General features: G+C 37.5%; 4 protein-coding genes across 4 annotated transcripts; all 4 read left to right on the top strand.

Moving 5' to 3' along the window:
- Positions 1 to 15,573: 15,573 nt before the first annotated feature.
- Positions 15,574 to 16,080, top strand: Aspvir_000373 (uncharacterized protein; the record flags this gene model as incomplete). The annotated part of the gene is made up of 1 exon (XM_043265509.1): positions 15,574 to 16,080. One exon carries the CDS (start codon positions 15,574 to 15,576, stop codon positions 16,078 to 16,080), a length of 507 nt encoding a protein of 168 aa, XP_043121444.1.
- Positions 16,081 to 16,772: 692 nt separating this feature from the next.
- Aspvir_000372 (putative manganese ion homeostasis (Fr)) lies at positions 16,773 to 18,848 on the top strand (the record flags this gene model as incomplete). Its single annotated transcript, XM_043265508.1, has 2 exons — positions 16,773 to 17,123; positions 17,178 to 18,848. The coding sequence occupies 2 exons, from the start codon at positions 16,773 to 16,775 to the stop codon at positions 18,846 to 18,848; spliced, it is 2,022 nt and encodes a 673-aa protein (XP_043121443.1).
- Positions 18,849 to 20,993: 2,145 nt separating this feature from the next.
- Positions 20,994 to 22,749, top strand: Aspvir_000371 (sugar porter family MFS transporter; the record flags this gene model as incomplete). The annotated part of the gene is made up of 4 exons (XM_043265507.1): positions 20,994 to 21,091; positions 21,156 to 21,484; positions 21,537 to 21,998; positions 22,046 to 22,749. The coding sequence occupies 4 exons, from the start codon at positions 20,994 to 20,996 to the stop codon at positions 22,747 to 22,749; spliced, it is 1,593 nt and encodes a 530-aa protein (XP_043121442.1).
- Positions 22,750 to 23,262: 513 nt separating this feature from the next.
- Aspvir_000370 (putative ab-hydrolase associated lipase) lies at positions 23,263 to 25,182 on the top strand (the record flags this gene model as incomplete). The annotated part of the gene is made up of 1 exon (XM_043265506.1): positions 23,263 to 25,182. The coding sequence occupies one exon, from the start codon at positions 23,263 to 23,265 to the stop codon at positions 25,180 to 25,182; it is 1,920 nt and encodes a 639-aa protein (XP_043121441.1).
- Between the last annotated feature and the right edge of the window lie 395 nt (positions 25,183 to 25,577).

Below are 25,577 nucleotides of genomic sequence, written 5' to 3'. Positions count from 1 at the left end.
TTTCTAAAGTTATATCTAATCTAGATATAAGTTCCTTAACCCTTTTTATAATTAAATTCTACTTACCTTATACCCTCTTAGTAGGTCTTACTATCTACTAAGGTTTAATCTATAGATTTCCTTAGTACTTAGTTTTCCTTATCTTTAGATACTAATATCTAAACTCTTTCTTTATCTTTAAACACCCCTTTCTGATTTTTATTCTATAGATTAGAAGGGGAGAAAACTAGAATTAATACTTTTCTTTTTCTATCTAGTAATATAATAATAGTTTCTACTAACCTATTCTTTAGAGTAATATAGTATAATCTTACTTAATATTTAAATAGCTAATCTAAAATATAATTATTAGATAAAGGAGCATTAATAATAAAGAATAGAACTTAATATAAAAAACCTCTAATTATAATAGGTATATATTTATAAATACTAAAGAACTTTATTAACCTACTATTAGTGCTCTATATAAATCTATTATTTAATAATATAATAGGTAGTTATAATCTAGCTATAAGTAAGTAGTATATAATATTAATCTTAGCTCTATTATTAATTATAATCCTTAAGCTAAAGGCTAGATCCTCTTTACTAATAATTATAGCTACTCTTAGAGTTATTATTATATATAATATCTCTTTTACTTACTCCTTCTCTTCTAGTTCCTATTTAACTAAAGAAATACTAGTAGTAATATAGTTTACCTAAGGTTAAAACTATTTATCTATATTATAAGCTATTATAGATACTAGTTATTCTTTAATAGAAGAGAAGAAGACTTTATAAACTATAAATAATACTTTTATTAGTTTACTAACTAATAGTTCTACCTTTCTAGCTAAGATTTAATTTATAATTAAGAAAATATTAAAATCTTCTTTTTTTAAAAAGTCTATTAATTTTAGCTTTCTTTCCTACTTCTCTCTCTTAGTCTTTTAGATCTTCTATAGTATTTCTTCTTATTAAGCTTTCTTTTTAAAGTTAGTTCTATAATACTATCCTACTCTTATTATTTTTATTAATAATAGACTCTCTTCTATATAAGTATTCTTTATAAGTATATTCTAAGCCCTCTTTATAGCTACTAATTTATAGCTATCTTTTTTATTAGAGCTTACCTCTACTACTTAATTATAGTATTTAATACTAGTATCTAAAACCTTATCTTTAGAACTATTAGATATATCCTTAATATTATATAATAGAAAGCTAGTACTATACCTAACTAGCCTCTACTCTACTTTAGTAATTATATATAAATATTCCTTAACTTACTCTTTTATATATTTACTATTCTAGAAGGGGTATAGTAGAGTCCCTTCTATTCTAGTTAATCTCTAATAGATCTTTTTTTTATAGTTAAGATAAATAACTCCCTTCTTTAAAAACTTCTAATAAGTAGGATAAGATGACTAGTTATATTTATCTAGTATTAAATAGAATTAGTATTAATTTAGGTTAAGTAGAATAAACTTAAATTATCTAGTACTTATATTTAAATATCTTTATTCTTAGCCTATATATAATAGAAATCTATTTCTTATATCTAGATACTTTATAAATTCTATTTAATTTAACTATAACCCTTAAAGTTACTTACTAAGATTATTAATTTCTAATTTTACTAATTTAGTATTTTTTATTACTACTTAACTAGCTTAAATAGAATTTAATTTTACTATCTTAGCCTTCCCTACTAGATATTCTTTATTAGGCTTTACTAAGAYTAAACTCTCCTTAGAGTCTACTTTCTTAAACTTATATAATAAAGTTTAACTATTTTCTATAATCCTAAGATTAGCTACTCTTTATAATATTATATTTACCTAAAATAATTTCTTAACTACCTCTTTTACTTTAGAATAGATTATAGAATTTAGCTTTTTAGTATTAAATCTCTTCTTTTAAAATAGCTCCTCTTACATAGAAGTAAGGAGACTATAAATAAATATTAATATATAGCTATAGATATTAAGGTATTCTTCCTTCTCTAGTCTTTCTAATATTAGATAAAACTAATAAATAAAACTACCTATATTAGTTTCCTTCTTTTTTATACTTATAAAGTTCTTAAGCTACTAAATATTAAAAATCTTTTAAGCTTTATCTAACTTTATATATTCTTCTCTTAGTAACTACTTTATAGTACTATAATTATCTTAGTTATATTTAGAAAGGCTTATCACCTATATAGAAATAGTATTACTATAGTAATCTAGTATATATAGTAGTTTCTCTTTATCTTTAGAGATAAGATATCTTTAAAAGAGGTTATCTATAACTCTTAAGAAATCTATTATATTATTACTACTAAATTATAGGGCCCTAGCTATCCTAGGAGTAGATATATTAGCTTATAAGAGGTACTTCTAATAAGCTACTTTATTATCTTCTAGATTAATTATATCTCTAGAAGACTAATCTTACCTAAGATTACCTATAGAGACCCTAGAGCTAGAAGTTATAAAGCTCTCTCTAAATAGGATAAGATCTTTAGGCATCTTCTTTATATTAATAGATATTATAATAGGGGTTTAAAATATTAGTAGTAGAAACTATTATTTTTTTAGAGAAATTTAATAACTTTTATAATATTCCTAAAGTTAGTTATAAAGAGCTATAAAAAGTAATATTACTCTTTCTTACTCTTCTCTTTTTCTTATTAGATTATTTCTATATTTATCTTTCTTAATAATCTCTTAGTACTAAATTTCTCTATTTTCTATTAATATTCTTATTATTATTACTCTCTCCTCTAATACTCTTATTCTATAATATAAGGCTAGGTCTACTCCCTTACCTCTCCTCCTTAAACTAATTATATATTTACTTATCTATTTTAATATACTTTTAAACTTTAATATTATTCTACTTTTTCTATCTAGATACTCCTGCTTCCTCTTCTCCTAATCTAGTTAGCTAACTCTTAGGGTTAAATAAACTTTCTATATTTTATAATACTTAGCTTATAACCTTCTTTTAGATAGCTCCCTGCTGCTGCCATGAGAATGCCCTATATAGGTTACTAAATATATAAAGGATATTATATAGTACTCTAAAGAGTAGGTTAAGCTTTATTATAATTAGGAGTTATAAGCTAGGTTATATCTAGGTTAGATATAAGTTTAATTAGATAGAAGAGATATTATAATAGAAAGTAATTTATTTATTCCTTAAATAGTAGTTATAATCTCCTCTAAAGAATAATATAGTAGGGAAGAAGATCCTTTTACCTTTAGTAATAATATTATTATCATCCCAGTCATCTACTTCAAGGGTTAAGCCCCAAAATAGGCATGAGTAATCAGCTAGAACTAATGCTATGTTTCTCTGCTATAATAATAGAGCCTCTATAGGGGCTGCTATATAGTATATCTTATAGAGAACTACTAATACTATAGAAGATATTAATAGAGCTACTTAAGAAAGATTTTATTTATATAAGTAGCTTAGCTACTACTATACCTATACTATTCACCTATAAGCTAGGAGGTAGACTATAATTCTATATTAATTATTATATATTAAATATAATTATTAAGAAGGACTATTACCTATTTTTATTAATTAATAAGACTCTAGAGTATATCTCTAAGGTAAAGTAGTTTACTAAGTTAGATATAATTATAATATTCTATAAGATCTATATTACTCCTAGAGATAAGTAGTTAATAGTATTCTATACCTAATTTAGCCTATTTAAATAACTTATTACCCCTTTTAGTATAGCAAACACACTAAGCACCTTCTAATAATATATTAACTAGATATTATAAGACTTTCTAGATAAATTTACTTCTACTTATATTAATAATATATTAATCTTTACTAATAGATTATTAACTTAGTACTAGTAGTATATCTACTAGGTGTTAGAGTGCCTAAAGAATATAGGATTATAATTAGATATTAATAAGTATAAGTTTAAAGTAAAAAGTATAAAATATCTTAGTTTTATTATTAAAGCTAGTAAGGGAGTATAGATAGACCTAGATAAGATAAAAACTATATTAGAATAGTAGGCTCCTATATTAGCCTATAATATATAATTATTCCTTAGCTTTATAAACTTCTATTAATAATTTATATAAGACTTCTTAGAGATAATATAATTATTAATAGCTCTAACCTATAAGAGTACCTTCTTTATATAGAAAGATAAATAAGTAAAGGCCTTTAAATTATTAAAGAAGATATTTACTATAGCCCTAATCCTTATATAGTTTAATCTTAATAGAATAATAGTAGTAGAGATAGATATATCTAACTAGATAATAAGAGCTATTATATTATAGTATAATAATAATAGTATACTAAGACTAGTAGCCTATATCTCTAAGAAGAATATACTAGCAGAGTATAACTATAAGATCTATAATAAAGAGCTACTAGCTATTATTAATACTCTTAAAGAATAGGAATTAGAGTTAATTAGTTTACTATAATTTAAGCTTATTATAGACTATTATAATCTTAAGTACTTTAAGACTATCTAAAGACTTAATAAATAATAGATATACTAGTTATATATATTAAGTAGATTTAACTATAAAATATACTATTAGCTAGGGAAGTTAGCTATCTATCTAGATATTCTTTTATATAGGGAGTAAGATATACTATAGAGTATAGATAATAATAGACTTAAGATATATAATTATTACTTAGTATTACTTAAGGTTATTACTAGCTAGATATATATATAAGTATTTTATAACTATAAAGTAGTGTCTAACCTAGATATAAGATTACTAAGTAAATATAGTAATTAATATAATAATTAAAATTATTATATAATCTTATATATAGTATCTGCAGGTGAAACACCCTTATTACTAGAAGAATACTAGTAGAAGGTTTAACTAGATAATACTATACTAAGTAAAATATAATAGGCTATAGAAGAGGGAGCTATATAGTTCCCTAGTAAGTTATATATATAGGTATTAATTACTAAATATTTAATATTACTAGATAGCTACCTACTTTACTAAGGCTGTAAATAGGTCCCTATGTGAGAAGCCGCGCCAGGCTGCGTGAGTTCCCAACTGAGGCAAAAGACCTACTATGTTTGACCCCTATGGTCAAACATGCCTGGCTTCCATATATATATCTTTAAGGCTTACTGGATGCCTCTAACACCCTAACTTAGAACTACTATAAATAAGAATACTATAGGAGACCTATAACTTAGTATTTACTAGCTACCCTAGAAAGAATATACTATATACTATAATTACTTAGAACTTTTACTAGTTAGAGCTGTTCATGGATATTAAATAATTTATATAGAACTATAATAAGTATAGTGCTAACTAAGTCTAGTATAAATTAGAGTGGTTAAACCCAACCCAAGAACCTGAACCCAAACCAGCCCGAACCCGCCATGGGCCGGGTTTGGGTTCAGGTTCTAGGGCCCATGGGCTGGTTGGGTTCTAGAATTAGAACCCATCTAGGGTTCAGGTTCTAAAAATGGGTTTTAATTATAATACCTAGTAATTAGAATACATTAGATTCTATACTAATATGCTATATTTATATATATAATCATATTATATATATATATATATACTAGATACTAGTATGGTATTGAAAAATTAAATACATACTAACTAGATTAGGCAGGCAGAGAGTGATTTTTAGGCTCTTTAGGTTCTATTTGGGTTCACTACCCTAGAACCCGCGGGTTATGGGCTGGGTTTGGGCCCTAGAAATCTAGAACCCAAACCCAGTGGGTTGGGTTCTAAAGATAGGGGAACCCGGCCCAACCCGTGAAAATAACCACCCTAGTATAAATAATAGTAGGGATTATTAAAACCCCTACTAATCCTAGATTATAAATAGTATAAGATTATTATTAACTTTATTATAAAACTACCTACTTCTGATAGCTATAAAGATATTATAGTTATTAGTAATAGGCTAGGGAAAGGTATTATTTTAATACCCTATAAGTAAATAGATACTAAGATAGTAGCTTAACTACTAATTAACTAATTTATTAGATACTATAGCATTCCTAGTGTAATTATATTAGATTATAATCTATAGTTTATTAGCTAGTTTTAGGAGCACTTTTGCAAGAGGCTAAGTATTTAATAATAACTCTTAATAATTGTTAGATGCAGCGAACCTGTACATAGCCAAACTGCAGGGATCACATGTGTAGCACATGATCCACAGAGATATCATTAACTACTAAGGTGTGAGATGCTTACACCTTAGTAATTAGTTCTACTATAAAGGTATTACTACTACTATATTATCTACTATTTAATAGGGAGCATTCTATAGGTGCTCTCATAGTTCTAATTACTCTACTATATTAAGATAACCCAGTAGGAGCACTTTCACATATTTTACTAAAGTAAGATAGTTTCCACTAGGAGCACCCCTAACACAGGATAACCATAACCTAATAATATGAATACATATATAAATTAATATAGAGGTAGTACCCCAACTACTCTAGAGTATAATAATATTACTAGGTAGAGATCCCCTTAATTCTTAAAAGAAGATTTCCTAGCCATATAGAGATAGGTTACTAAACTAGAGTAGATTAAATATAATAATAAGATACTTAAAAAGCTTAGTAAAACTATTATATATATGTAGTAAATATAGGGTATATAAGACTAGACTATTACCCTATCTATATAAACTATTCAGGGTGAACCTAAGTAAAACATACCTAATAAACTAATAACTATAAGTAATAAGATATAGATACCCCTTAGAACTAGATCTGCACCACCTATAGTGTATATAAATAATAATAATACTAAACTGCCTACCTATAATGATAACAAGCAAGATAACTTATTAAATATAGGTCCTAAATTAGTACTAAAGGCCCTGTTTACTATGGGTTTCTAATTTAAAAATATATATAACTATATAAAATTTATTAATAGTATGATAGTATATTTTAAGCAACATTCTTAATACTATACTAAGAACTACTAAAAGATTAAAGTAGTAGTTCTACTGCTTACTAATAAAATACTTAGCTAGTAGATAAGGCATTATAAGTTATTATCTATAAAGTAGATGTAGGAGTAACTCACCTAATTTCTACTAAAGTAAGTTAATAATCTAAAGATCTTAGTATATAATACTATATAGAAATATATAGATGCTAGGTAATTAGAGTTATAGATAGTAGCTAACTTTATAGTATACTTAGAGTAATAGGAATCCTAGCTTAGTATTAGCTACTTAGATAAGTAAAGGAAGATCTAACTCTGGATAAAACTATATACTAGTATATAAAATAAGATTCTATAATACTAAATTATAGAGGACCTCTTATACAGTAGTTATATTAATAAAGTTATATCTATTAAGAGCTAAATAGCAGAATATAAAGATAGCTTATTAAGAAGAGTAGATATATCTAGCTATAAAGGCTATCAGAGATGAGGCAGAGGCCTAGAGTTAAAGAAATATAGTTTCTATAACTAAAAGGAGCACTACTCTAAGGAAGATAGAGGCCTAATTAGGTGTTATAGTTATAATAGTAAAGGCTATATTATAATTAGATGCCTAAAGTATACTAAGGGTGATATAGAGTTAAAAAACTAAATAGCCTAATAATGTATGTGGTAGTAGTGCTAGGCCTAGGTAAGGGAACTATAAATACTGCATCCTTAATACTAAATATAAAAGTAGCTATAAATAAACCAACTAATAATATAGCTAGGAAGGACGTCAGCTTACTCCTAAATATAGGTATACAGGGGAACTTTATTAGTTAATATTAGGTAAAAGAAAACCTGCTACTATAAGTAATAGGTATGCCTTACTAAATTAAGGCTATTAATAGCTAAAAGGTGATATTATATAGAAGATATTACCTATATATTACTACTATAGATGCACGGGGAACACCCTAAAGCATTAAGATAGAATTTTATATAGTAGATATAATAGGGCATGACTTTATCCTAGGGTGGCTATGGCTAGTAGTAGTAAACCTAATAATTAATTTTATGCAATACACATGGGAATATTAGGTAGATAAAGATCTAGCTAATATATCTAGGGTAGAAGTTATATTACTAGAAGAATGTGCAAAGGGCATCCTAGCTAGTAATATAATATTTATTATCTACCCACAGGAGATAGTAGAAGGAGAAGTGCTCTTATTCTTTACCTTAATAGTAGGAGAACCAACACTCCTAGAGTAATACTAAGAGTTTATAGATATCTTTTCTAATAAGGAAGCTAATATGCTTACTCTAAATATAGAGTATAACTATATTATTAAGCTAGAACCAGGGAAGCAGCCCCTATTTAGGCTAATATATAATCTCTCTACTATAGAGCTGCAGGTCTTAAAAAAATATATTAAAGATATACTAAAAAAGGGGTAGATAAGATAATCTAAGAGCCCTGCAGGAGCACTAATCCTTTTTACTCTAAAGAAAGATAGTGGCCTATGATTATATATTAACTATTAAGGTCTAAATACTATAATAATTAAGAACTGCTATCCCCTGCCCCTAATTAGTGAGATACTGGATAGGCTATTAGAAGTAAAGATCTTTATATAGCTAGACCTATATAATATATACTACTAGATCTGAATTAAACCTAGTGATGAGTGGAAGACTGTATTTAGAATATAGTATAGGTACTATAAATACTAAGTAATGCCTTTTAGACTAGTTAATATACTAGCCACCTTCTAGGTATATATTAACAGCACACTAAGTGACCTGCTTAATATTTACTATATTATCTACCTAGATGATATATTAATCTACTCCTAGAATAAGGAGGAACATGAGAAGCATGTCTAAGTAGTACTATATTAACTATAGAAGGTAAAACTATATGCTAAGCTTAGTAAATATACATTCTATATTAAAGAAGTGGATTTCCTTAGCTTTATAGTTAGAATCTATAGTGTGTGCATGGAACCTAAGTAAGTTAAAACTATTATAGAATAGCTAATACCATATAGTATTAGGGAGATACAGATCTTCCTAGGATTTATAAACTTCTACTATTAATTTATTAAAAAATACTTAAAGATTACTGCACCCCTATCTAAATTAATAAAGAAAGATAATAAAACTGCATAATTTACACTAATATAGAAGGTATTAGAAGTATTTAAAGAGCTAAAGTAATACTTTATAACTATATTAGTACTATAGTACTTTAACCTAGAATTATAGGTCTATCTATAGATAGATATATTAAAATAGGTGATAGCTGGAGTGCTTACTTAGCTATTTAGAGTAGAATAGTATCTAATAGTATTTTAGTTAAGAAAGCTTATTACAGTAGAGAAGAACTACTAAATATATAACTCTAAACTACTAGTAATAGTAAAATACTTTAAGTAATAGAGGCACTACCTAGAAGGGAGTAAGTTCCCTATTCTAGTACTATCTAACTATACTAATTTATGCTATTTTATAATAATAAAGAAGCTAAATCTATATTAGATAAGATAGGTAGAATACTTATCTATATTTAACTTCTTAATTAAATACTACCTAGAGACTAGTAACCCTGCTAATACACCTAGTCATCACCCAGACTATGCTGATGAGGCTGAAATTAATAATATAGACCTACTATAGCTGCCTATACTATAAAATAAGCTGTATATAGGGCTTCTATAACTAGATAACCACCTTCTATAAAATAAAATAAGAGCGTGCATGGCATGGCTTAGAGGGGTATAAGAGATGAGCTAGAAGTATCTTATAAATATCTAAATAAAAGCTACTACCTATAGATAGAATATACTAATAGATAAGAGAGACACTGCTAGTAATATAGGGGGTCTAGACCTCCTAGTACTATAGAGTAACATACATAAGGCACTTATCTCTGAAATAGCCTATACTATAGAAATCCTAGTAGCTATAGTAGACCTGCTGTGCATAGTTTAAGATATTAATATATTTATATAGTAGAAACTACTAGATATAGCTATAGAAGATGCAGATAAGCTGAGTCTCTTAATATAGAAGGTTATAGATAGACTTCTATAATATAGAAACTATATCTATATATTAAAATCCATAGCACTGCGCGCGGAAATTATAAAAATAAATTATAATAACCTATAGGGGGGTCATCACTAACATAGACATACCTTAGAAAATATTAAATATAGATACTATTAGCATGAGTTAGTGCAAGATATTAAGAGGTATATAGATAAGTGTAATATCTACTAGAGAATTATAGTATACTAGTATAAGCCCTATAGTAAGCTAGAACCACTACCTGCTCCTATAAAGCTAGTATAGTAGATAAGCATAGACTTCATCACAGGCCTCCCACCCTTAAAATAGCAGGGGAAGGTGTATAACATAGTGCTAGTTATTATTAATCTATTTACTAAATACTTACTATACATCCCTATAAGGAAGGACATTGATGTAATACAGCTAGTAGAAATATTCTATAAGAAGGTTATACTACTATTTAGCATGCTAATAAACCTTATGTTAGATAAGGGTAGCTTATTTACTAGTATATTCTAGTCTACCCTCTGCTACTGCTTAGGAGCATGCAGAAGGCTATTAATAGTATTCTATCTATAAACTAATAGGTAAACTAAATATATGAACTAGGTGCTAGAGTACTACCTGTAAGCATATATTAGCTAGATATAAGATGACTGGGCTAGTTAATTACTAATAGTGTAGTTTATCTATAATAATACTATATATAGCATACTAGGCACATTACTATAAAATATACTTATAGGCTTTAAGGCTAGCCTATAGATTAATATCTAAATTCTAGAAGAATATGCTAGAGCACTAGCTGTAATTAATAGAGTAGTAGAGCTAAATAAGAACTATGTAAAGCTATATATACTACTTATAAGATTAAAAGAGTAGATAAAGAAGTAGTATAATAGGAAGTATACTAAAATATTACTAAATATTAAAGACTATATAATGCTATAAGCAAAGAACATCACCATCCCTAGGCTAAACTAGAAGCTAGTAAGCAGAATACTTAGGCTATTTAAAATTATTAAGAAATAAGGAAGATAAGTATATAGACTATACTTATTAGACTTATAGGAAAGAATATATAATATATTCTATATCTCTTTACTTAAATTATATAAGGGAGATGCTAAGTAAGCACCTTACCTAGAGCCTATAATTATTAAAGGTAGTAAAGAATAGGAGATAGCTGCTATTCTTAAATACTAAAAAATATATAATAAAGATTAATACCTAGTCTAATAGTGCGGATGGGAAGATAAGCATAATATATAGGAACCCTATAAGTATATTAAAGATACTAAAGCCTATAAGTAGTTTATAAAATCTATAAGAGAAAAGATATAATTAATAGGGAGAATATATTATATTAGGCTTAAAGGCTATATATATAGCACCTAAAGAAAAATAAAAATAATAATACTTTAACCCCTAAAGGGGGAGCAGCCTCAAACCCTACTATATAGTTAGCTAGAATAAGTAAAGCAGGAAGGATGTAGACTTACCTATAAAATAAATAGATAAAAGCTATAATAGTGCTAAAAGGTATACTAAGCTAAGTAGCTAGAGCTATAGCAGTAGTATTAGGACTAGCTAGAGCTAGGGCAGGAGTATTAAAATTAGTAGGAGCTAGGGTAGGAGTAAAAACCCTATTAGGGATAGGAGCTAGGGAGCTATATACTATCTTAAAAGATAGGGTTAGAGATAGGGGCCTAGCAGGAATAGATACTAGGGGTATACTATAGGGGAGTAGACTACTACTAGTATAGACCTAGACCTTAAAGGCCTAGGCTATACTAATAATAGCTGCTAAAGTATTAGCCTTACTTATAATAGGGGTATAGCTAGTGGCACTAGAGAGTATTATAATATAGTAAGCTAGCAGTAGAGTTATATAAGGAAACTTTAAAAGAGTAGAGTAAGTAAGATATATAGAGTAAAAGAACTAAGAGAATAATATACTAACTAGTATAACTAGTATAGCCCTATATAATAGGTGCACTTCCCACTACTTAGAGAGTAATCTAAGTAAGTAGGAAGTACACCTATTATATAGTATATAGGTGACTATAAATAATAGTAGTAGTAGTAGCTAGGACCTAATATTAGAGGAGGAGGAGGAGATAGTATAATAATAGTAAGGGTACTACCCTACTAGCTATAAGATATACTACCCCTATAACTAGTATAAGGGGCAGCATATCCATAACTAGTAGGATAGCCCTGATAACTATAAGTAGGAGTAGTAGTATTAGYAGTAGTAGTAGTAATATAAGTAGAGGGGGTATAACCCTAGGAGGTATAATAGAAAGCATAAGTATAAGGTATTTTCTATATATAGAGTTAGTAATTATCTAAATTCTAGTAAACATAGTAAGGGAATTAAGGTGTTTATAAGCTAATAAGGCTATAGCTAATAATATAGGAAGGAAATAAAGAAAAATATATCTAGAAAAGCTCTAAACTAATAGAAATAATAAAAAGATGCTATAAGGAGCATTAAATATATAATATAAAATAAAGAGATATAATAAAGAGAAGAGGAAATAAAGAAAATATATTATCTATTATAGCTACTATAGGAGAACTAGTAAAATAGAGATAAAGAATATAAAATACTATAATCTATATAATAAAAATAAATATAACTTGCTCTAAATGTAGAGAAATAAGAGCAATAGAATTAGAAGATATAAAGTAATAATTAGAAGTAATCTTCATGCTAAGAGCTATATATATTTAATTAAATAACTATATAGTCACACTAATATAAATAGATCATGATAGCCTATAACAGGAGAACCTGTGACTGTAATTACTTATAATAACTAAGGTAAAATAAAATAGAATGAGATAATATAGATAATATAATTATAAAGATGATTAAGGAAGCTAAATAGGAATATATAATAAGAAAGAATAAGATAAAGTACTTATATAATAAAAGATTTAATGCTACTAATAAGAGAAGAGAAGAAGGAGAAGAGAATCTATAAATCTATAAAGAGGAGAAGCTCCTATACTACTAAGTAAGTACTATATAAAGCTATTTAGAATATTTATAATAATAAGGTTAAACCACCACACAATGAATATTGCTTAAGGAAGTAATATATTAGTTAATAATGATATTACCACCTTATACTAATAAATAATGCTAAGCAATAATGATAAAACCATTCTGAATGGACTAATAAGGAGATATAATTTATATAGGTTAGGAGATGCTATAACACCATCTCCTGCTGCAGAGACATAGTGTATGAAGAGGGGAGATAGTTATTAGATATAGTGAACCTATATATAGCTAAACTGCAGGGATTATATGTGTGGTATGTGACCTATAGAGATATTATTAACTACTGAGGTGTGAGATGCTTGCACCTCAGTGATTAGTTCTACTATGAAGGCATTGCTGCTACCATATTATCTACCATTCAATAGGGAGCATTCCATAGGTGCTCTCACAATAATATTCTATCTATAGATAGATAGTTAGATTAAATAGATAAATATAATATTAGAGGCTTACCTATAGAACTTCTATAATTATACTTAAAGTAACTAGAAGTTACTGCTATTAATAGCCTAACTTACTATTAATAGTAGAGATACTATAAGTATAGGAGTTAGCCTATTCTTCTTAGATTATAGATATAATATTAAACTACTAGAGATAGAGAAACTAGATTATAAAGCTACTACTACTAGTATAGTCTATTCACTAAAAGATAGAGCTAAAGTAATTATAATAAAGATAAGGGAGGCTATAGAGATAGCCTAATTAGAACTAGCTACTACCTAGTAATACTAAGAAGAGTATTTAAACTACTCCTATATAGTAGTCCTATAGTATACTATAAAATTAAAGATCTAGTTAGACTTATAGAATATCTAAATAGACTACCTAAGCTAGAAGCTTAATACATAGTATATAAAATTTATAGTACTTAAGGCTATTAAATTATATATATACTAATTAGATATACCTCCTAATATCTATAATATATTCTATATTAGCCTCCTACGTCCTGCTGCTGGTAATCTATTCCTAAGTTAGTTAAATAGTAACTACTAGCTGCTAGCTATACTAGTTAATAATAAAGCTAAGTACCTAGTTAAAGAAATCTTATAAGAGTATAAGAAATAGATTAGAAGAGGCTAGTAGAAGGAGTACCTCATTAAATAGATAGGTTATAAATAGTCTATATAGGAGCTAGCTATTAACTTTATTAATATAGTAGTACTTAATGCTTAGGAAGTGCACTAGCCCTAAGATAAGAAGGGGGGTAGTATAGCAGGCATGGCCTACTAAATACTTAAGCTTATTAGATACTTATATTCTGCTTTAGGCACTAGTAAACTTATGTCTACTAAGGACACTAGTAGTTATATAATCTTATTAACTATTTATATACCCCTTTTTATGTTCAGCTGTCACAGCCCTAGTTAGAACCTTTCAGCAATTTCTTACCATCCAAATCTAGGTCATAGATTTACAAGGCTTCTAGCCTGTGACATTGATTTTGGCATTATCTTGCTAGAATATAGTGCCAGGCTTGTAGATTGGAAGGAGGCCATCTTCAAGGCATTTTAGGTAAGAATTAGTAGAATATCTACCTTAAGGAGCTAATTCATCACATTCTATAATTACTAGGTTTATATAGCCTCTAATCTAGATTACCCTCTATATCATTTGTGAAATATCCTTCCCATGGTTTATTAGATTAACTAGATCATGCTAGTATACTTTATTTAAGAATTAGAAGATAAATTAGGTAGAATTATTTAGCTTTCTTTAGATAGAATATTTATTAGAAAACAGTACTTCCTCCTAGTGAGGGAAATTAAGCTATATATATATAAATTTATACTATTCTTTAATAATTTTATACTTTAAAGGGATCCTTTTCTTACTCTTTTACTTCTTAAGATAATATCTTCTTAAAATATATTAAATAGTTAACTTAGAGACACCCCTAGGTGAGTATATAACTAAGGCCTTCTAGCTCATGGAGGGGCTCTGGTGAACCATCTAGTAGATATAATGCTTAGCAGAGGGGCTAAGCTTTTGGGGTCTACCTATTTAAGGCCTTAATTTTAAGGTTTTATGGTGTTAGAAGTATTCCTTAGTTGCATAAATAGTACTATAACTAATGCTAAATTTGTTTACTAGTTATATAGGTGATCCCTTGGTTCTCTAGGCTGTATAAAATAGCTGTGTGTGATTCAGATGATAGTTCAGCTTTAGGCCTTCTATTTCCACTAATTTCGGTGCCAAACGACCTCATTTTAATGGAATGGTTAGTAGTTGAAAAGAATGTTGATTTTTTGACGCGTTGCGGAAATGCGGAGTGTCCGGATACTTTTGACCCCCGATGTAGGTAAGAGATAGAGAGAATAAGTAGGCAGTTAGGGAGTTTTGATGGGGTGTGGTTGCTGAAGGTAGTCACAGAACAGACCAATGAACAGGAGCAGAGCAAGGCAACAGGGCAGAATATAAAGTTGGTCTTGGCAGCAATCCTAAGTAGGTAACTATATATATATAAATTACCTTATCCTAGAACAAAGTCCCTCAACAACTATGACATCGCAGTTAGATGATTCATTTTATGAGAACTGTCCCCCACAGTCCCAGATAGGTCGAACGTCATTTGGTGCTGGGCCAGGAACTTCAGTGTATGGATGGCCGAGTAAAGGCGGCCTATACGTACTCCAGAGCTACGATGGTGTTGAACTTGGCTTCCTGCAGCTCGATCGGTTCAATAGCACAATTCGGTCTCAGGACCCAGCCGAAGAGGACGCGCATTGTGCCAACATGCGCAAATTAGGTGCACCCTGGTTTGAAAGCGAAGAAGCTTTTATATTGTCGGCCCTGCAGCATTCCAGGCCACATAAGCAGGTTCTCTTCGCAGGATGGCCATCTACTGGAGGCGTCTGGGTTCTCAAAACAACATATGCAGAAGCAAGCAGCAGAGGCCTAGGTGGGATCAAGAATGCCCTTAATATGGAGGAACGATGTCAGGCAATTGAGAGGTTAGGTGGGAGTTTCTATGCCGACCCGAAAGATTGCCGAAATCTTGATTTATGATTTAGACGTTCACAAGCTCAATTCAGTCTTGATTCCAGTTCTCTACTCTGTTTATCGCCATTCTCCTCAATTAGCGGAGCAGGGAAACCTTATGGTTGGTTCTTGCTAAAGGCTGGCGGCCGAAGGTTGTCGCACCATCAAGGACGGCAACTCTGCTTTCTAACATGAAAAGATATGATCGCTCTTTTAGGTCTGGTCTATGAATATGTATCTCAGCTAAAAGGATTATCGGTACATATTATGACACATATAAAGAACTGTCTTAGCTCTGGGTCCCATTCAATGATTGTTATCACTTAGACCACCCTGCCTTGTCACCACTCAACCCCATCATGCTTATTCATGCACCTGACCCACCCCAGTTCGCGCGACCTCAGCGGCACTGCTCACCTACTAACCAAGAATGGCAATGGCCTTGGCGGCCGTAGCTTTTTGCTCTTAGGTACTCCGTGTTGTCACGTTGAGATCTCCTTCGCCAACGACAACGATGGCTTAAACGTTGCCAACCACAGCCTACTTGTATATTTCTGAGGTTTCGTCCTACTCATCAGCTACACTCCTTTACTTTCCATTTCCCCAGCATGATACCCTTATTCGTTTGAATCGCCAAAACCTTCTGTGTCACCGAGTTTCTAGCAATGCGGCCCACACACTAAGCCCCCTGCTTATCTCCTCGACTCAACAACACAACGATGAGCTACTCCTATCCACGCAGTGACAGTGCCCACGCGTATCGATCGTCCCGCAGGGATCGCTTTGCCGAGCCTACCAATCTTTACGAACGTCTAACCCAGGCGCTACCGTTGCGGGCCAGAACATGGCTTACGGAACTACGCGAACGAAGAATGCCTGCTGCGCTCAGCGAGGCGAAAGATATTTACCATGGAGCTGGACTTCAAAAGATCTGCTGGCGATTCGTGAGGCGTGTGTTTAGTGTGGCGAACGCCTTCATACTCTTGTGGGTTTTGACGCTATGGTGGGGAGAACGGACTGTTTTCCAGGAGAGTCTGGAGAAGTGTGTCTGGGACAAGTGGGAGAAGTGGGTTAGTAGTGATCTGGGCATATCGCTATATCGATGGAGTGCTAACTTTTTGTAGCCCCGGGATGCCACACCGCATCATGTTGTCTTTATAGCCGACCCTCAACTTGTCGATCCCCATACATACCCTGGTCGGCCATGGCCGCTTTCGACGTTGACGGTCAAGTACACTGACCAGTATCTCCGTCGCTCTTTTACATCTATCCAAAGAAAACTAGGCCCCGACTCGGTCGTATTCCTTGGTGACCTATTCGACGGAGGGAGGGAGTGGGGAACATCGACAACGACGAGCCCTGAGAAGCGATATCAGCAATACAAGGATTCCTTCTGGAAGCAAGAATACCATCGATTCGTCAAGATCTTTTCTGATCAGTTTAATGAAGGTGACGGACATTCTACGGAGCCTCGAGGTCGACGGATGATTGCCAGTCTACCGGGCAATCATGACTTGGGCTTCGGGTCGGGGGTCCAGGTGCCTGTCCGTGAACGGTTCCAGTCATTCTTTGGCCAAGGGAATCGTGTGGACGTGATTGGGAACCACACGTTCGTATCCATTGATACGGTTTCATTGAGCGCGATGGATCAGCCCGATCCGCAGACAGGCAGCTCCGGTACTGGAGCGGGGGATGGAGAGCAGCCTAATGAGCGTATCTGGAGGGAGGCGAAGGACTTCCTCGATGAAGTGCCGAGGCATATGGCCAAGGCCGAGACTGAAGAACTGCTTATGTTGCGCAACGAGACCCAGGGGAGCAAAGGCCGTCTCTTCAAGCACGACGCCGTGGAGGTGTTGGAGAATACGGTCGCCAAGGAACCGCAGTGGGAAGCTCTTGGTCTTCCAACCATTCTCTTGACCCATGTGCCGTTGTACCGCAGGCCGGCTACACCATGTGGACCTTTTAGAGAACGCTATCCTCCCTCCTCCAATGGGGGGCTCGAAGAGGACGAACCGAACTCGTTGAGGCTTGGTGGAGGCTATCAGTATCAGAATGTTTTGACACAAACCATCTCAAAAGATCTTGTTTCCAAGATTGGGTCCAATCTGGTGCAGGTCTACTCTGGCGATGACCATGACTACTGCGAGCTTTCCCATCGCGAGTTCAGTGGCTCACCCAAGGAAATCACTGTGAAGAGTCTCAGCTGGGCAATGGGCGTCCGTTACCCTGGCTTTTTACTCACCAGTCTCTGGAATCCTATTGATCTGACAACGGGGAAGCCGAGTGAGCGGTCTTCGTCTACGATCCAGAACCATCTTTGCCTTCTCCCGGATCAGCTGGGCATTTTCATCCACTACGGTCTTCTTTTTGGATTTACGTTTACCATCCTCTTCATCCGAGCAATTGTTTTAGTGCTGTACTTCCCCAGGCCGAACTCACCCGATTCTGTCCTACCTCTCTCCGAACACGACTTGCACACCTCTTCGCCATCGATCACCTCCGTTCCCCCATCCTCCAGTACGTCCAGCTCTACACTTCCGTCACCGCGCGGTCTGGCCAGCCGCACTGTGAATGCACCACCCCGGCCCAAGCCCTACCATGATGCTTACCCAGGACTAGCAGAGTACGAGGCCGAGCAGAACTCCAAGTGGAGACCGCCGAGCGATGAATATCGGCGGAGACACGGGGCCGGCCGTTCAACTCTTGCCAGGATCAGAAGGGAGCTAATTGGTTCGGTGCAGCTTGTGGCCGGCGTCGTGTTGGCATGGTATTTCTTTTTGATCTGGCGATGGTGATTTTGGTCGGGTCGGGTCAACCAAGCTACCTTAATAAAGTAGAAGTAGTTTGTTCAGTCATGGTATAATGACATTGACAGAAGGTAATAAATTCATATAAACCACAAACATCCTGGCTAGAGGACAACCGTACGCAATAGCATTTGAGTGTACATAGAAGTCAACAAAAGCTGCCACATCAGTTTAACATATTTTTCTTTGGGTCGGGTTACTGGCTAGACACTTGGAACTCGGGTCAGCACTTTAATTTCAGTGGCAATTAATGATCAGCAAGGTTCAGGGTGGCGGCAAGAAATCACTCAATAGTGCTTGGCGTTGATGATCCTGATTCTTGAAAGTCTTGTTTTGTGGCTGGAAGTTTCCAATCTACGGGTAGGGAATATTAGACTACTTGTCATGGGAAGAAAACTTGACACCACGAGGAAGAGAGGGGACAGGAACAGGGACTGACTACCTATGTATCGATTGGCATCAATTGAGAGGAATACAAACGATGTGATATCCCTTGCTTTGCAGGGTTACACCCCAAGTGGGGAGCCTGCAGTAGTCAGTCTACGTCCTGTGGGTGAGTGATTTATCAGAGACATATTATTAGTCTAAGGGCTATTATTGTTAAAGCGACTGAGCCAGCATACCTTTGGTACCTTAGTCTGTTAGATTGTTGACTTGAAGAATCCATGCTGTATCCTGATAAAAACGAATCCATAATCCCAGTGGCGGAGGCAAAGACAGAAGTTAGATCCATGGTTCAGGTTCTATTTGTTTCTACTTCCTCATATTCACCCAGTTTCAGACGGATCCAGATCGGTCCAGATTGTGTCTGTTATTAGGTTGAATTATTGTTATCTAAGTGTATGAGCAGAGTTCACTTTAGCCCCCTTCCGTCTGTAAGTCTGTAAGCGTGCCAGCGGCCAGAAGCAAGGGGGGATATTGCCTCGAGGCCCCAGATTCGAATCAACTGTCGGCTGCGAGAATATTCTCTCAGCTAGTAAGTAGACTACTCCGTAGACTAGATACCAAACAAGACTTGATTCTCCGTAGTCAAGCCAAGCCACTGGAATAATTTTCACTTGGCAAGTTATTTTGGGGTTCTATTATTATTACGTACAACTGTAAAATTGGGATGTTTTGGCCGAAAAGTGGCCGGGATCGTGCTGGTGGCCCGAAATGGCACGAGAGGGCCGACAATCATGCCCGATTCCGGCATCTCCAGGTTTTCTTCCCGACTCCGGCCTTGTGCTTCACCTCAGTTTGCAAACACCTCCCCAGGTCCCGCATTCGGTTTTGCCTCGCTTATTCTTGCCCACTAACCAAACAGCAGAATGCAGACAGTCAGACAGACAGCCCCGGTCTCATTTTGACGCTTAATTCTTTCCAAAGATCATAATGCCGGTCTCAATGTGTACACCGGCAGGAAGTTGGGAAACACCCCGTCATCCAGGCCTTCAGGGGCCCCTAATTAAAACGAGGAAAAGTCTAAGCCGCCATCGACGTAACTGATCAACCCCAACAACCAATGAACCATTCGGTGTTCCCGAACCGAGTGGGTTTCTGGAATTCGTCTACGGCACCGACTATTTGCTTTTCTGTCTCAGATGCGGTCTGACCTTGTGGCCGCCGGCCAATGAAGCCTCACCCCCTCGGATTACTTCCCCATTCCGAATGCAAACGGCCTCGTGTGTGTCCTCCAGTCCCCACGGGCTGCAGACCGTTTCGGCATCCCATACGCTGGACCTCCGTCGAGTCCCCGTTTTCCTCCAGAGAAACTCCGGACTCCAGACTCCAGATGTCCCATGGCATGGCCGTTGTTTTGAAATGACTGCGCCTGGAAGCTGATTGCGGCCAACCAGCATTCGTGCTTTGCCTCTGTGGATATGGCGGGGTTATCCCCAGGCCGAGGGACCCCAGGTTCTCCTTTTCACTCACGTTGACTCTCAGGAAGCCGGTTCGGGGAGTATAAAATCTCTCGCATACCCCGGGGTGATCGTCCATTCCTTGACCTCTTCGTTCTCTTCCATTCCATCCTCGACTGCCATTGTGTCATTGTTTCAGGAACTCGTTTGTCCGTGACGACTCCAATACTCTTGGGTTCCTGGTCCTATCTTTGTCCTTTGCCTTTGCACATTACTAGACTCGACTTTCATCATGGGCTTCATGATCAGAAAGCCCGATGATGCAGTGGGCTCTGCGGCGCCTGCCATCATCATTGGTTTGTTCGTTGCGTTTGGTGGGATTCTGTTCGGGTAGGTCTCCAACTCGGCCTCGTTATCACTTTGACACGGCAGCTGATCAAAGCACTGTATATAGCTATGATACCGGCACCATCAGCGGCATCCTTGCCATGAAGTACTGGCGCGAGCTTTTCTCCACCGGCTACATCAATCCGGACGACAACTGGCCCGATGTCACATCCTCTCAATCGTCGATGATCGTCTCCCTGTTGTCTGCTGGTACTTTCTTCGGAGCTCTGGGCGCCGCGCCTGTGGCGGATTACTTTGGACGACGCATTGGTATGATTATCAACACGGTCGTCTTCTGCGTTGGTGTCATTCTTCAGACCGCCGCCACTTCAATTCCATTGTTCGTCGCCGGCAGATTCTTCGCCGGACTGGGTGTCGGTCTTCTTTCTGCGACTAGTATGTTACTCATCTTTTGTCCCTCCTGGTGGCCGTGTACTGACAGGACCAGTTCCCCTGTATCAATCCGAGACAGCTCCCAAATGGATTCGTGGTACCATCGTCGGGGCCTATCAGCTGGCCATCACCCTTGGCTTGCTGATTGCTGCCATTGTGAACAACGCCACCAAGGATCGTATGGATACTGGCTGCTACCGGATTCCAGTTGCCGTCCAGTTTTCCTGGGCTATCATCCTGGTGACTGGTATGCTGGTTCTTCCAGAAACTCCGCGTTTCCTGATCAAGAAGGATAAGCACGAGGCCGCCGCCAGGGCTCTTGCCCGTCTTCGCCGCATGGATGTCAACGATCCAGCCATCATCGAGGAATTGTCCGAGATCCAGGCCAACCATGAATACGAGCTCAGCATGGGTACCGCGAGCTACCTCGAGATCCTTCGCGGCTCCATCGGCAAGCGGCTGGCTACCGGTTGTGGTATCCAGGCTCTGCAGCAGTTGGCCGGTGTCAACTTCATCTGTATGTACTCGTCTCTTTTAGTACTCGGATTTCGCTAATCTTTCTAGTCTACTACGGAACCACCTTTTTCAAGGCCTCTGGCATCAGCAACCCCTTTGTCATTACTCTTATCACCAACATTGTCAACGTGATGTCCACCTTCCCCGGTCTCTACATGGTCGAGAAGTGGGGTCGTCGTCCTCTGTTGATGTTTGGAGCTATTGGCATGTGCGTCAGCCAGCTCATCGTCGCCATCGTTGGCACTGCAGCCTCGTCCGATGTGGCCAACAAGGTCCTGATTGCCTTCGTCTGCATCTACATTTTCTTCTTCGCCTGCTCCTGGGGACCTGTGGCTTGGGTTGTGACTGGTGAGCTGTTCCCACTCAAGGCCCGTGCCAAGTGTCTCTCCATCACAACCGCCACCAACTGGCTGCTCAACTGGGCCATCGCCTACGCTACTCCTTACATGGTCAACAGCGGCGCTGGCAATGCCAACCTGCAGTCCAAGGTATTCTTCATCTGGGGTGGCTTCTGCTTCATCGCATTCATCTTTGTGTATACCTGCATCTACGAGACCAAGGGTCTCTCCCTCGAGCAAGTCGATGAGCTTTATGGCAAGATCTCCAAGGCCTGGAAGTCTGCTGGTTTCGTCCCCACGGTTCACTTCACCGATGTGCGGGATGTGGCCGAGGGACACAGGAAGGCCAGTCTTTCTCAGCTGGAGGCTGATGCTCAAGAGAAGCACAAGCTTGAGCATTTGGAGAAGGCTTAATCTGTTTTTCCCCTTTGGTAGCATATTTGGTTTTATTGGCAGTTATAACGGCGCATATGGAGATACCTGGACTTTTGATGACTGATATGTTAGATGAATGATAGATAATTAGATCATTCTTGAATTTTGCCATCGTATCCATGAATTCCTAATATAGTTTCCTCCATGACACCTGAGGCGCACCATTCCGTGGACGCCTCAGGCTGGGTCAGGCACTATGAGCGCATGGCTGGGGAGGCGTAATATGATTGGCTGATAGGGAGGAAATGACCCGCCGGCTCCAAAATTCACGTGAAAGGCCCTGAGCTTGTTCTGAAACCGGAATCAGCAGGGAGTCCGTGCGCCATCGCGTCGCGATATATTCAAGATGACCAATTCCCGTGTCAATGATCGCAGCCACCTCTTCTGCGGCCACTCGTTCACTCGAGTTTTTCCCTTCTCCCATTCCTAACCTCGAATATGGCAAAATGAGGCCTTTTCCAGTCTTTACTACATCCATTACCCCCTGAAACCATGTCGGTGGCATCACGCATCACAGAACGGCGCGCCAGCCTCGAACCCACTCAGGAAGTTGAAGATGTTACAATACACAGTCGGTCCTCGAGGATCGTCCTCCACAGTGACCCCATCGACGTCCGACCTCCTACCCCCAAAGCAACAGGCAACCTCCTCCGCTCCAGTCCCGACATGGAACTAAGGAACCTGCGGACCAGTCGCGAAGACGAAAAGGTCGAATCAGCGGTGACCGCAGTGGTGGCGGACGGACTGCTAGGGAACACGCAGATGCAATCGCAGCCGCAGCAACGGTACCAGCCCGACACCGCTCTTCCGGCGCATCCGCTGTTCCCGCCGCTGCCCTCGTACAGTCCGCCTTCGCTTGCGCTCACGGTGCGCTGCGTGGCGCTGCGGTGTGTCTCGTTCGTTCTGTCGCTCTTGTTTCTGGGGATTGTTGTGGTTGGTGCGCTTGTGGGTTTCGCTGGCACGCAGCTGGATAATCTGCGGATGAGGATTAGCGGTGAGGATCCGAACTCGCGGCGGAAATTTTACGCCGAGGAGCGCGAGCGGCAGTTGAGTCGAGAGGAGGAGCTTCGGAGGTGGAAACGGCGGCAGGCGAAGCGGGATGTTGACGAGGAGGCGCCGGATGAGTGTCCGCCCTCGGAGGGCGGGCGGGACTTGCTTGTTTGCGATGTTGGGTATTATGCGCGGCGGGTGGGACTCGACGTGGAGACGTTCAAAGTCCAGACGGAGGACGGGTTTATCATCACGATGTGGCATGTTTATAACCCGCAGGAGTATACGCCTTTGTCTGAAGAGGAGAGAGGGCCCCGAGGTCCTAACGTGTTTACTGGGCGGAGAAGGGTGGATTCTTCCAGTTCAAACCGCCGGTATCCTGTTCTGCTGGTCCATGGGCTGTTGCAGAGTGCTGGTGCGTTCTGCGTGAATGACGATGACAGTCTGGCTTTCTATCTTTGCAAAGCCGGGTACGATGTCTGGTTAGGCAATAATCGCTGCGGGATAACGCCGGAGCATACAACGCTGTCGACTGGCGATCCGCGGATGTGGACGTGGAACATCCGGCAGATGGGTGTGCTGGACTTGACCGCGCTTATTTCGCGGGTTCTGTTTGAGACCGGGTTTGAGAAGCTGGGGCTTGTGTGCCACTCGCAAGGTACCGCGCAGACATTCGTGGCGCTGTCCAAACACCACCGCCCGGAGCTTGGCGGAAAGATATCTGTATTCTGTGCCCTCGCGCCGGCCGTATATGCCGGACCTTTGATTGAGAGACTCTACTTTCGATTCATGCGAGTCATACCGCCTGGTATGTTCCGGACTATCTTCGGCATCCACGCGTTCATCCCGATCATGATGACCGTCCACCGGTTCCTCCATCCTCGCATCTACGGAGCGTTGGGGTATCATGTTTTCGCGCACCTGTTCGGGTGGAGCGACGCCCGCTGGGATCGCGGACTACGCGATCGCATGTTCCAATTCGCACCGGTGTATGTCAGCAGCGAGACGATCCGGTGGTGGTTGGGTCGGGGCTGCTTCGCGACGCAGCGGTGCATCCTGGCCACGATGGAAGACACCCTTGCCGAGATGGAGGAGGATCTCCGTCTGCAACGAAACGGAGACCAAGCGGGCTCGCGGACCGACACCGCCTGGTACGGGCCGCAGACGCCCCCGTTTGCGCTGTGGGTTGCGGGGTCTGATGCGCTGGTCGACGGGCGGCGTCTCCTTCAGCGGTTCCGGAGCGGACGCGAGCCGCATGTGCAGGTGGTGCATTCCAAGGTGATTGAAGAGTATGAGCATCTGGATGTACTGTGGGCCATGGATGCAGTGGAGCAGGTGGGTAAGGAGGTGCGAGATGTCATATACATGACCATGCCGGAGGAGGCGCGGAAATGCTGTCTGGTTCCAAAGGGGTGTTGTTGACACTGCGGTTATATTAATGACTGACGGGCGATGAGATATGATTGCTCTAACTTGATGTTCATAGACATTGCATATATACAGCATATCTAATTCATAGACTATAGCTATGCTCTGCCTAGTCACCCCTTCCCATCAGTACCGAGCAACACACGGAACTTGGTTAATGCATCCGCTTAGCGCATGACCCCATACCAGACTAACCTATCATCCCTCAACAAGGATCAAAGCATACGTACACCCAATATATCCAGCATTGACCCATCTTGATTACCCTCAGCGCGTACACTGTACAGTAGGACAATGCCCTCGTGCGGGGTAGGACACCGCACCCATTTCAATCTTAGAAAGGAGATCATACCCAACGGCCGTCTCCATCCTCAAGCCGAGCCATCCAG

Source organism: Aspergillus viridinutans, assembly GCF_018404265.1.
Source record: "Aspergillus viridinutans IFM 47045 DNA, scaffold_1, whole genome shotgun sequence".
Lineage (NCBI taxonomy): Eukaryota > Fungi > Ascomycota > Eurotiomycetes > Eurotiales > Aspergillaceae > Aspergillus > Aspergillus viridinutans.
The sequence above is the reverse complement of the archived record's forward strand: the minus strand, read 5'-3'. Positions and strand labels throughout refer to the sequence as shown.